The 13,745-nt window shown below is 37.8% G+C and overlaps 1 protein-coding gene across 1 annotated transcript; it reads left to right on the top strand.

Annotated features, from left to right (window-relative positions):
- The first annotated feature begins 223 nt into the window (after positions 1–223).
- On the top strand, positions 224–11,089 carry diras1a (DIRAS family, GTP-binding RAS-like 1a). The gene is made up of 2 exons (XM_016239246.1): positions 224–501; positions 9,037–11,089. The coding sequence occupies exon 2, from the start codon at positions 9,092–9,094 to the stop codon at positions 9,677–9,679; it is 588 nt and encodes a 195-aa protein (XP_016094732.1). The 5' UTR covers positions 224–501; positions 9,037–9,091; the 3' UTR covers positions 9,680–11,089.
- The last annotated feature ends 2,656 nt before the right edge of the window (positions 11,090–13,745 follow it).

Below are 13,745 nucleotides of genomic sequence, written 5' to 3'. Positions count from 1 at the left end.
GCTGAAGCACTTCTATTAGCTATTTTAAAATATAGTAGCCTACTATTTCCATCATTCCAGTGCCCCCATCCATCCCCAGTGTGTCCCCATAGAGGAAATGTCGAGCTCAAAATGGTGTTTTATTAATGTAACATGCCCCCGTTAGTGCCGGAATATGTAGTATGATCGACATGGCGTAGACGGAGAACAGTTGAACGGTATAGAGCAGGTGGGGTTTTTGTTCTCGTCGTGTAACGGGACACAGCACGCGGGGGTGAGCCGCATATCGCGTGCGTCAGAGAGGACGCGGTAGGACAGCTGGAGCACGCGCGCCGCCCGCACCAAGAGCAATAACAGCAGTTTTCAGCGACATCGCTCGATTTACGCCATGCAAATAACACGAGAAAATGAAACGGGACTGGTGCGGCAGAGAATGTAAGACATTTGTCGTGTAGCCTATCTCCAAATGCTTCCTATAATTTATGACTAACAAGATTTGGGACGTTGCTACACAGTCGCCAGGTAAGAATAAATCGCTTTTCACTAGCGGTACATGCATACTTGTTTTAAGCGTTCAGACAAATGCGGCTTTCGTGTATCGATACGCTCGTGTCTTTGACGCGCGTCCTTCGTGTAACGGACCGCAATAGCATCTTTCGGCGCACAGCGACGTAATGACTTTGAGGATCCTTTGCATTTTGTTATCCATCGCCTGTGTGTGTGAACGATGCTCTTTTGACGACTTCAAAAAAAAAATCGCTCTTCTTCCGTAAAAAATGACCTTTGGTTCAGTGCGTATCCATGTGAATTAACGTTACGCGCGGATGATGTATTTGTCTCAGCGTGAATGTGAACGCGACTTGTGATTGAGTTAAAAAAAAAAATAATAATAAATGAAATAGCATATTATCCACGGCCTCCCATTGCTTGTTCATTCAGGTTGCATGGCCTACATGCTTTATTACCCAACTGGCTGAGAGAAAACAACAGGATGCCTGTTTTGAATGTCGCCTAATTTCAGCTTTACGTGCAATATTAACGCCAGATGAAACAGCAAACCCCGTTGATTAAGAGATGCGGACCTTCTCGGATCTGCATTCCATCAGGGCTCTGACGGGCTCAGGATCGAGCTTATAGAGTAAGAATTGAGTTGATGGGCTGTGGTATTTTTAGACATCACATGCGATAGACGTTTGCATGTCTCCTGTAGCCTTTTAGGCCATCTCAGTTACATATTTCCTCAGCTCAAGATGTAGTTTTGAAATATTTATTTGGGAAAAATCCAAATAATCCGTGTTGATTAATACATTGCCCTATGAATAGCCCACACAAGAAAATCTGAACTGATCTGAGGTTACATATTTTTTAGTAATCATTCATCACTGTAAATAGTTTCTTTCACCTCAGTGTATGAATAGGCTGCAGTGACCTAAATTAAACCCACTGTTTGCCAGTTGGTTACTAGGGTAACTGGCAGAAAGATGACATGCAACATTAGAAATATATATATATATATATGGAAAGCAGCGCAGTGGAATACAAAACGCGTTCTATGTGTGCAGAATTCTTTAAGGGTTTGTTCACATATAGCTTGTTTGCATTCCACTGTTTGTTTGTTTGTTTGTTTTGTAAACGTTCACTAGTCATCAAATTTTTCATCTTTAGACCTTGCAAAACGCCCTTGTTCCACTACCATACATCTCCCGCTTTTAAAAGCATGAGGTGAAAAAGCATTATCCTTTTTTTTCATACAATGCAAGTTACCAACATTCTGTAGAATATCTTCTGTTATGTTCTTGCTGTACTTTGGATCAAATAAATGCAGCCTTGGTGAGCAGAAGAGAATTCTTAAAAAAATTAAAATAAAATAAAAAAAAAACATAAAAAATCTTACTGCTCAAAACCTTTTGACTGGCAGTGTATAGGCAACTTTAATTTTTCTCTAATTTCTAGCTTTTAATTGACTTAGAAATCAGATAACTGCTGGACAATAACCAATAATACTAATTTGCTTATATACTACAAACACTTTTTTATCACATAATAAGACAGAATAGTTTCTATACTGTAATAAATGCTATGTCAATTAGCACTGCATTGTTCATATACTTTATTTATTACCTGGAGATGACTTGACAAACACAAATAAACCATATTGTCGCAATCGTATGTTTAATGTCTTAATGTTTCCAAACGTTTCTGTTTTTCTGTGAAAACAACTGTTTTCATACAGCGATAGTTAGACGTTTTGTCCATATTAGGAATTTCCTGGTTTGACTTTCTGCGCGAGAGCCCCTCCGGCTTCGAGTATGAATGAAACATACACTACACAGAATGTTTAGCACTCCTTGATGTTCATCTCGCCTTATTCTGGGTCCGAATAAAACATCAGATCATGCACAGACTATCCTGTCTCTTTGAATTTAAATCTATATTTATTCACACCGGCTCTTGAAAACCTCTATGCGAACACACTTGCCCAAAAAAGTGCGGGGGATGAATTTACGTGATATTAAAAGTGGGGGGGACCCCGCGTAATCTACGCCCCTGGCCTGATGCATCTACTGACATCATGCAAACTGGTACAAACCAGCAGAAAACAAATGCGATACCATCTACAGTGGAGCCTCAGTGCTTACAGCACACTCATGGCCAACCAGACAAAACAGGCCTTGGAATATTACAGTTTTTCTCAGATGCTTTGGTGCTTTTCTCAGATCAGAAATGAAATTCTCAAAACTACTTGTTCAACCTCCACATCATCTAGTCAATTGTGCACATCATAAAAGGAGTTTCTCATTCTTTTGAACAAGTTGTGATTGCTTTGGTACATTCATGCAGTTGATTATGTACATTTGTCTGCGGTTTTCCTACATTTTCAGTTGCTAAAGTCATGTTGCTCAAAATGTATTAAATAGTTCTCTGTGCAATAGTCTTACCCCCCAAAACATCTAGGCATTAGTTCATCGTATAAGTCATTAAATGCAAAATGGTTGATCTAGTTGTTATAAACTGTTAAGCATATTTTCTACACATTTCTATTGGACATTTTGTAAATTTACCATGAATTGTGCAGGTGAATCTTGACTTTCACTAATGAAGAGAATGTAGATCAGCTAACGATAAACCGATTCTCTGAAATAGCTCAAAGGTGCATCTCATGAATCTTCAATTGGAAAGCATATATAGACAGAGGACAACACAAGAGTTACAAATTCTGACAATGGATATTTTCTCCTCGATGGCAGCCTCATCCACATATATGAAGTTGTGAGATGGTTTACTTGACTCCAATTCCAAGTTGCATTGCAAGGGCAGATATTCGTTGTGATGTAGATGAGAATCTGTGGGCCGACAGACTGGCACGTCAGGAGGTGCAGGTGCAATTCCTCATACAGTCCTGCAGGCAAAAGCAAAGTTCTGCCTAAAGAGTGTTTCCTGTGTTTGCCTTTCTAATTTTGTATTTTCACCTTTGTGCCCATATTTCTTTTCTATATCACAATCACGTTTTAATGTTTTTTTTTGTCATACCACTAGTAAAGTGTTACATCCAATCCAGTCTCTTTCAATCAATATCCCACATACAGTAATGTGTAAATTTGTACTTTTGAAATGGATATATGGCATACATAAGAAGTGCAGCCTTCTGCATTTCAATACAGTAACTGTCATCCAAACTGTTGCCATAGTTTACATCAGGTAATTCTAGCAGTATGAGAAATGCACATACTTCTTTGCAAATATTGAGGATGATTTGAGAAATGCACCAATGCGACTGAGAAAAACTGTAACTGTTGTAAAATCACTGTAATTCATAGTTTTGAGCAGCTTAACAGCCAGCAGCAACACCAATATTCAATAAATAGTTATATTTATTGATGTTACAGTTTTTCTCAGTCGCTTTGGTGCTAGGGTGCATGGGATGGTTGCTAGGGTGTTGCTATGTGGTCGCTAAGGTTCCTGGGGTGGTTGCTAGGGTACCCAGAGCAGTTGCTACAGTGTTATATTTATTGATATTGCAGTTTTTCTCAGTCGCTTTGGTGCTAGGGTACATGGGATGGTTGCTACGGTGTTGCTATGTGGTCGCTAAGGTACCCGGGCATGGTTGCTATGGTGTTGCTATGCAGTTGCTGGGGTACCCAGAGTGGATTCTAAGGTGTTGCTATGTGGTTGCTAGGGTACATGGGATGGTTGCTAGGGTGTTGCTATGTGGTCGCTAAGGTACCTGGGGTGGTTGTTAGGATTTTGCTATGCGGTTGCTAGGGTACCCAGGGCAGGTGCTACGGTGTTGCTATGCAGTTTCTAGGGTACTCGTGGTGGTTGCTAGGTTGGTTTGGATGGTTACTACACACTTGCCCAAATAGTCAGATAGATAGATAGTCAGATAGATAGATAGATAGATAGCTAGATAGATAAGAAATATTAGATATATAAGTTTGAATTAGTTCAAATGGCTTAGAAATATAGTGCATAGAAGGGAAGCTTGATTGAGTCTCAAGGGATTCTGGAAGTTTAAGTTTGAATTTTGACAGTTGGAGTTTGAATAGTCTTGGCTCATTTTGAACATTCCGTCAATGTAAGTCTATGGGATTTTTCCCAGTTTTAATCGTAATTTTTTGCAAAACCGTAAGTCCGATCAGTTAGAAAAGATATAGCACACTCGGTCAGATAAGTCTGAATATCTGGTCTGAGTTTGGAGTTTGTAGAGTTAAAGCTCTAGTAGGGGTGGGCGCTATACCGGTATAAAAGTGACTACCGGTATTATGTTGTTCGATGATATGAATTTTGCTATACCGTGTTCAACGTTATATATTCATGAATTCAACTTTTGCATTTATATAGTTTTGTTCAATTTGGTACGCTTTGCAAATTTGAACACAAATGACGATAAAGAGTCGAGGCTGAACGTTTTTGTCCTCTGTGTGCAATGCCGTACTATAGGAATACGACACCTATCGCGGAATTCCTATATAAACTCTATTCAGTATTATTCAGCAGCTTTTCAGCTTGCTCAGGAGCAAATTACCCTCCTCCATCCCCAGCTCCACCTTTCGCCACAGTCAGGACTTGGCTTTCTGATATTCCTTGCTAATCAGACTCCTTTATCTTGAATAAAGTGTTACACTTAAATATTGTTAAGTACATTAATGATATCTGCCTTGTTCTGTTCTGTTAACCCTAGGGGGGTTATTATTGCTGCTCTCCCTGCTCATTCATGACAGGCTGCATGGATCGGCAGGGAGTTTTTTGCCCAGAACAGAACCATACCGCCAAACCAAACTTTATGCTAATTACCTATCATTTTGACGATAGTGGTCCTGACAGAAATGAAGGATGTATGTTCTGCTTGAAGCATGAACAACGCGAGTGGCGCGATTTGACCAAAGCAAATAGAACCCAGTGATGTTCTCTGCTGTGGATGCGGCGCGACGCGACACGATAAATCCATGACAGTAAACTGATGCCACGTTCTATTTCAGACGAACTCCAGCGCTCTGACACAAAGAACAATTTCAAATATTCATAAGAGAATCGTGAAAAAAATAGTTTCCTCAAAAATATTAAGCAGCACAAATGTTTACAACATTGATAATAATCAGAAATGGTTGCTGAGCATCAAATCAGCATATTAGAATGATTTCTGAAGGATCATGTGACACTGAAGATTGGCGTATGATGCTGAAAATTCAGCTTTGATCACATGAATAAAGTAGCCTATATGTTAAAACATTCAAATAGATAATTTAAATTGACAATATTTCACAATATTACAGTATTTACTGTATTTTTAATAAATAAATGTAGCCTTGGTGAGCATAAGAGACTTTCCAAAAAAAAAAGAGGGGTTGGGGGGGCCTTGAAAATCAAGGAACCACTGGCCTACTCAAACACACAATATTTAATTAAATTTAATTTAATGTAATTCATACAGGCCTACCTCATGTTGCACGTTTGCACTTTTTGAGAAAAACAATGGCACAATAAAAAAAATACTTTTCTGGTCTATGTCCAATCCCTCACTTTTTCTAGTTATATAAGCTTAAAATAATTTGCCTGTAATTTTTTTTTCTCATATCACAGTATAATATCGATATCGCCTGGGCAGTGTAAAATATCATGATATGAGTTTTAGCTCATATCGCCCAACCCTATAGGAGTTAGAGTTGATCATTTTAGTTAGAAGAATAATAATAATAGCATTTCAGTAAGTTGGCTTTCTCAAGCCAACTTAATAATAATGCTAAAAGTTTTAATAATAGTTATAATTCTAGCTGTCCACACTACAATTAAAATGAAAATGACACAGGGGAACAGTTTTGTTGAAATCATTTTGACAGCCTATCATAGTCTTTAAAAAGCATTTAAAGTGGCAGGGGGCATAACTGCATCAATTGCTTAGAATAAACAGAACAATATTATGTGTTAATGTGTACTCTAGTATAGTTAGCTTTATTCTCTTTAGTCATTGTTCTTGGTGTGAACGGGTAGTTTGGATTTCGGTTTAAAAAAACTGAAATTATGACAATGTATGTTGCATTTATGAGATAAAAATTAGAAATTGAACATTGAAAGTCATAATTATGAAATAAAATGTATTATGCCATATAATTTTGACAATGTAAAAAAGTAAAAAAAATACTTTGTTATTATTTAGTATTTCATAATTTTACTTTTTTCATATAATTATATATATTTTATTCTTATGAGGCAGAAGTTCCATACACTTGGGCCATAAATGTATATACAATTATGTAATGACAATGCTGAGTACCCGTTGGCACCACAAAAATGTAAATATATGCTTTCCTAATGGATATCCTGAGCTGTGATTCACACTTTTAACACCACTGCAATCTACCTTAATATACTTTTTGCTTGCAAAGGGCTTATGAGAAATAAATGGTTACATTGAATGGTTTTTGAATGGAGAAGCTTGTGTAGTTACTACAGTCTACGACTTGTGGGCGAAGTGGCCCACAAACAATAATCAAGCTCTGAGCCTTTAGCTCATTCAATCAGTATTTTCAGTTCTGTATCAGTATTAACTGCCTGTTTAACAAAATGTTACATTTGTAGCTGAAATCTAGTAGCTGTTCATATTGATAAAGTGTCTTGAATTTTTTTTTATTGTTGTTGTGTCTGTGGAAAGGACAGAAAGTACAGAAGTGGTATCTCATCCAACCATTTATTTATCTTCACTCTCACTGTTATTTTTCATATGACTGATCCATTGTACTCAAAAGCACATTGCATCACTCAGTCTTGTGCATTAACTCCAATGGGCAGGATTTACTAAGCCTCTTTATAAAATGTCTGACCTTAACATTTGATCAGAATTGTACTATAAGAAAAACAAAAAGATGGAATATGAGAGGTATAAGGGGTTGCCAAAACATCCTTAATATTCCAAACTTGCTTTCCACTGAGATTGCGTCTTATGCTGCCGACAAACCAAAGAGGTCTTTAGTAAGAGGCTCATCTGGTCTCTGTTCATTTTCAAGCACTTAAATGCAGACAAAGTTCTCTGTTAATCAGACCACATTGGTCTGGTTTGTGTGTATTGATCTGTGATGTGAAAATTAGGCATTTGCATAAATCTGTCTTGAGGCAGTCAGGAAATGGCCACTGTCTCCAAATGCTGCAATAATTCAGTAAGGTGCCAGAAATATCTGGTGTGATCTTGCTTTCCACGGGAGACTGAGTCCAATGGCTGCTTCACAGCAAGATAAATGAGTCATTAATAGATGACCTTGATGCTGATGGCAGCAGAGAGACCGTCCTACTCAATTCACAAAGGCACACAGGCATACACTCTCATGTATTTACACACACACACACACACAGACAGACAGAAACGTGTCATGTCAGGAAAATGCTGACCATTGTCTTTCCATCCTCATCCTATTACTTTAACACTATGTCGTTATAAATTATATGTGTCATTTCTGAGGTAGCAGCATCAAACTATAACTCCAAACACCCCTCCATCTCTAATTGGTCAGAAAATCAGAGTCCCGCCTAATGCGCGTGCATTACTGGTTGAGCCGATGTTGCTATATTGAGCTGGTCATTGACGGTGCTCAGACAAACAGATCAATGTTTTGATAGTGCTACAGAGCCACAGTGTTTACACTTTTGATGGAATAAACCTGTATGCTTACTTATCGTCATCTCTATATATTAAGCTGGAATAGAAAAAACAGAAACATAATTGACTTTTAAGAACATTTACCCAAAATGTTCTTTGGTTTAATGCAAAAAATTAGACAGTAGTATTTCTTGAACTGATCTGAAAAATGTATGCAGATTTATATATAGGCTATATATATTTTTAACTTTTTTTATTTTAATGTTTTAAAGTGAGAATGGTAAAATGTATAAAAATTAACTTAAATGATTTTAGCAAATGGCTGCAATATAACAAAGAGTGAAACATTTAAGGGGGTCTGAATACTTTCCGTACCCACTGTATATATTATATAATGCCATTCTAAAATTACCTTTACAATCACAAAACTTGAAATGATTTTATTTGAAACCCCCTTTGTAATTTCATATGATAATAAAAAAATATATATATTTCAATTAGTGCGTCAGTAGTGATGAAGCATAGCAATTTTTTGGTTATTTAAATTTTTCATTTAATAATTGCAAGACATTTTCATTAATTTTGTAATAAAGATTAGCACTAGTTTGCAATGAGTGGCTTTACATTTTCATGTATTCATTATTAACATTTTCATAATGATGTTTTGGCATATTGGTGGCTGATTCAAATGAATTTATGCAATCCAGTGTGTATGTTATTGTATTCGCTGAATACGTGATGTTTCGGGGTAGACCTTCATGCATACTTTTTTTCTAAAAAAAAACTTACATTTTCGTACAATTCACATCATACAAATTCATACAAAATCGCCATCTCATGTGAGATTGGGTTGGAAGTACCAGTTCTAGTCTTACTCTATGTTTGGGAACTGCAGAAGACAAATATATATATTGGATACACTGTCTTAATATGCATGTGTACCAAATGAAACCTTTTTCCTTTTTCAGATCTCAGGGAATAATTGAGTCTTAACCGCCACATACCCCGACAAACCCAAGCAGCATGCCAGAGCAGAGTAACGATTACCGGGTGGTGGTGTTTGGAGCAGGGGGAGTGGGCAAGAGCTCCTTGGTTCTGCGCTTCGTTAAAGGCACCTTCAGGGACACCTACATCCCGACGGTGGAGGACACATACCGGCAGGTCATCAGCTGCGACAAGAGCGTATGCACTCTGGAGATCACTGACACCACTGGCAGCCACCAGTTCCCTGCTATGCAGCGTCTGTCCATCTCCAAGGGCCATGCCTTCATCCTGGTCTACTCCATCACAAGCAGGCAGTCGCTGGAGGAGCTGAAGCCCATCTACCAGCAAGTGCTGGCCATCAAAGGTAACGTGGAGAACATCCCCATCATGCTTGTTGGCAACAAGAGCGACGAGACCCAGCGCGAGGTGGAGACCAAGGAGGGCGAAGCTCAGGCAAACATCTGGAAATGCGCATTCATGGAAACATCTGCCAAGACCAACACCAACGTGAAGGAGCTTTTTCAGGAGCTCCTGAACCTGGATAAGAAGCGTGATATGAGTCTGAACATGCGCTCCAGCAAGCAGAGACGTGCAGACAAGCTGAAGGCCAAGTGCAGTGTGATGTAGGAGGCTGGATCCATCCATCACTCAACATGTAACTGACTCCTCCAAATGTACATAAGTCCCTCACCTTAAAGGAACAGTACGCGCAAAAAATTTAACTTCTGTCATCGTTTACTTATTGTCCTGCCATTTTAACCCATATGACTTTACTGTTTCCAGAGAACACAAAGAGAAGTTTTAATGCAATTGTACTGGCCGCACTTGTCCATGCAACCAAAAACCTTAAAAAAGTTGTCCATATTGCTTGTGAGATATATTCCAAGTCTTATGAGGGAGATCATATGATATCATATGATAACTGTGTGTTGAATTTCAGAATCCTGATTCATTCAGACCAGTTTTATGATTCTTTGAAAATACTTACATTAACATGCCAAACTGACCCAGGGTGAATGTAAAACTGTAAATGCCATTTTCCCACTCAGATCTGTAAGTCTTGGAAAAGAGCACTCTTCATATGGACCACCTTTATGATACTTTGATGGTGCTTTTGCACCTTTATGATTCTTTTATTTCTTCTTTTTGTGTGTTAAACTGAAGTAAGTGACACAAGAGTGTGCAAACGATGACAGAACTTTCTTTTTCGGGCGAACTCCCCCTTTAACTCTCCATCCCTCTCAGTCTTAATCAGGTAATCTTTAGTGCGCATCCAAACGTCAACCATCTCCCTTCTCCTGTATGTTCTGGCTCCTGTAGTGACTCTGTGTAGAAGACTATAAGAGCTGACACATGAAGCAGGGAGGAAGTCCCACGATTCTCACACATGCTCTCTCTGCTGCTTTCTGTTGACTTTTTATTGAATTCAAGACGGGCCAAATCATCAATGTGGCCATTTTTACATCAGGCTGTGTCTTTAACGGTACGGTTTCGAAATGGAGACATAAATGACGTGAACTGGTTCTGCATCGTATGGGATTCTCACCCACAGGAAGAAAAGGCCTGGGCACAGCTGAAGAGGCGACACTATCCGCTCTTCCAAATTACATATACTATAGCAGCACAAAAGAAGCCTGTTAGAAATCGGAATACAATTCGGGACGAAGGACATTCTTAGTTAACCGGCTTGCCAGTGATGTAACCTGGTATAACAGAGTAAAGTGCATAATGCATGTCTGATGATATAAACTACCTTCATATTAAATGTGATTGAGATATTTTCATCGAGAACAGAGCTATACCTTATTGAAGCACAGTGAATAAGTCCTAAATGTGATAATTTCTAAAAGCTTTTTTTTTGTGATGGGGTGAGGTTCGGGGTGTCGATTGGTGATTTATTTTACTCTGTTTTGTTTTTCAAGTGTTGATGGCACTCAGAAACCTGAATATATGCATTTCAACATCTAACTAAAAACATATATCCTGTATGTGAAATCTATGTGTATTATGAGCACTAATGAAAACCCCTGTACAGCCCCTGTTTTTCTGTCAGTGTCTATATTTCCTCTGATTATTTAATGCCATTTGCTTTAGCAATACATGATATTAAAGCACTTTTAGAATCTTGAGCACATTCAAAACACAGAGCGTTAACCTTTACAAAAAAATTTCTTGTCAAACACTCTGCGTTTACAACTTTACTGCAGATAAAGTGTTTATTCAATAAATATTATGTGAGGGACCAGAAAAATAAAGAAGCACAAACAAAAGGGAAATGATTATTGCTTGTTTTCTTTTGTGGTTCTGAACATCTGTATATAGTATAAAGTGGCTCCAAAGGTATGCATGAAAATATCTGAATTTCATTGCATTTAGATACAAAATATTAAACCAAGTGGCATCCTAAAACAACTGATGTTTGAGCTTTTCTCAGAATTAAAGTCACTTTTATTAGCCATTTATGAATCAACAGGACTCAATGTGACTTTTATGTGATGTATTAAGTTAGTTTATTAAATAGAACAGTATCAATTGATTTATCATTTACAGCTTAAACTTCTTTTTGTGATGTTTTCCTTGGGGAAAAAAGCCACTTGCTTTGATATTTCTGTATTTCTTTAAAACAAAAGACATTACTACATTTTTAAGTGTAACTTAAATGTCAGATACTTTCTGGGGCCACTGTAGATAAGGTTGCAGGTACTTACAACAACAAAAAAATAACTTTTATATCAGTGATGTGAACTCTCTGCCCTTATGTTACTGCAGTAGTCATGATGGATGATAATGATGGATACTGAGGGCAATGAGTTTACCTGAAGAAGCAGAAAGAGCATCTGGTGGAACATCTGCTCAGTCAGTCGTGGTGTATCTCTAAAGATTCAACTGAAAGCGAAGCATTAATTAGCAGATGAAATAAAAGCATAGATTTGTGTGTGAAGATGTCACTAGGCTGTGTCCGTGTGCTGTGCAGTGTTCTGTTCATCTAGAAACGTTAAAATTTCCAACTATACTCTTGGATATTCACTTGGTCTGTGATTTCATGCAAACATGCTTCAGTCAGGGAGATGTACAGTACTGTACACATTCACTATTTACTTTTTAAGAAAAAGTTTAGCACAAAAGACTTCATGGTCATGAAACCCTAAAACACAGTTTTTGAGATATTAACAGATATGTTCAGGCTGCACACCAATGGAAATAACAATAGTACTCATTATTAAGGGAAATTATTCCCTCATTATCATTTTTTTATTTTATTTTTAGGAGCCATTATGTTCTGCCAGTTTAAAAAGCAAATTTGAGCCTAAATCACGAAATTAACTTAAACAATCTATGAGTCATCCGTTTTTCCAAGTATTTTTATAAAATAAAAGTTAGCAACATAAATGTGAATATACATTTTACATTTGTCACATAGGCTATATAATTGGCATTTAAATATGTTTACCTAACAGGTGAGTTTAATTCAGATAATTTATTTACAGATGTATATTTAATATTGTATAAACTCTTGATCTTCTCTGTTGAAAAAAACAGCATATGGGTAAGTTAGGTATGTTTTGAAGCTGGGATGCTGGTTTGTGCTGGTTTAAGCTGGTCCTTTGCTGGTTTACGCTGGTTTAAGTTTTTTTCAACAGGGTTGTTCTTGTAGATCAGGTCTACCACTATATTTGTCTTGGAAAAATATCCAATTTGTTGAGAAAAGTTTACCTGAAATTTTATGCGATTTGCAGACAAGAAACAATACACGTTTTCAAAATGCACTTATCTACTAGGTTTGCAACATAAATAAAATAAAAGTGTAAAGCCATTGTCCACTTTACATATTTCTTCCTTTTGGACACAGACATTTGAAGACATATTTTGTTGGAGAGTAATTCTGTGGCACTGCCCTCTGCTGGTAAATAGAGTTATGGAGCATTATTGAACATTAAAGGGGTCATATGATGTTGCTAAAAATAACATTATTTTGTGTATTTGGTGTAATGAGATGTGTTTACGCGGTTTAAGGTTAAAAAAACATTATTTTCCACATACTGTACATGATTGTTTCTCCTCTATGCCCCGCCTTTCTGAAACGCGTCTATTCGGTCTGAAAAGCTCTGATTAGCTAGCTATCCAGTGCGTTGTGATTGGCCGAATCAAGTGTGTGACGGAAATGTTACGCTCCTTGCCATATTGTGATGCCTTGTCCCGGCCGGAGCGAAGAGACAAAAACATTAAAACCCATTATAAATGAGGCATTTGTTGCATCCAGTGGGGACATAATTACGGATTATAATTACTTATACTGTCTTTTTACGCGTTGCATTGCATCGCGCCGCGTAAACATAAAACCATGTCCGCATTTGTGATTGGAGCAATGACAAACTACAAACGCTACTCTACACTGCTCAAAACTCGCGTTTGAATCGCCAGTGGCAAATTCTTTAAATATAAAAACCTTACTTACAGTCTGTGAGTCAGAACAGCCGGCATTGTTGGCTACTCTACCAGGATCAGGAAACAGTCCTCCATAAAATGCACTGGACACATCGGAATATTTGGGTTGAACTGTTCTGGAACAGTGTTGTAAATACAACTTAACCACTGATTTCGAGTCATGTCCTCTTTTGGAAGACCAAATGAAGTAGTTTCGCTTTCACAACGAAACACGCGGCGGGCTTGAGAACGGCGCGGCCGGCGGGCT

The sequence above is a fragment of the Sinocyclocheilus grahami genome, unplaced genomic scaffold (genome assembly GCF_001515645.1).
Source record: "Sinocyclocheilus grahami isolate Dianchi unplaced genomic scaffold, SAMN03320097.WGS_v1.1 scaffold557.1, whole genome shotgun sequence".
In the NCBI taxonomy this organism is placed as follows: domain Eukaryota; kingdom Metazoa; phylum Chordata; class Actinopteri; order Cypriniformes; family Cyprinidae; genus Sinocyclocheilus; species Sinocyclocheilus grahami.
This window is presented reverse-complemented; position numbering and strand designations above follow the sequence as displayed.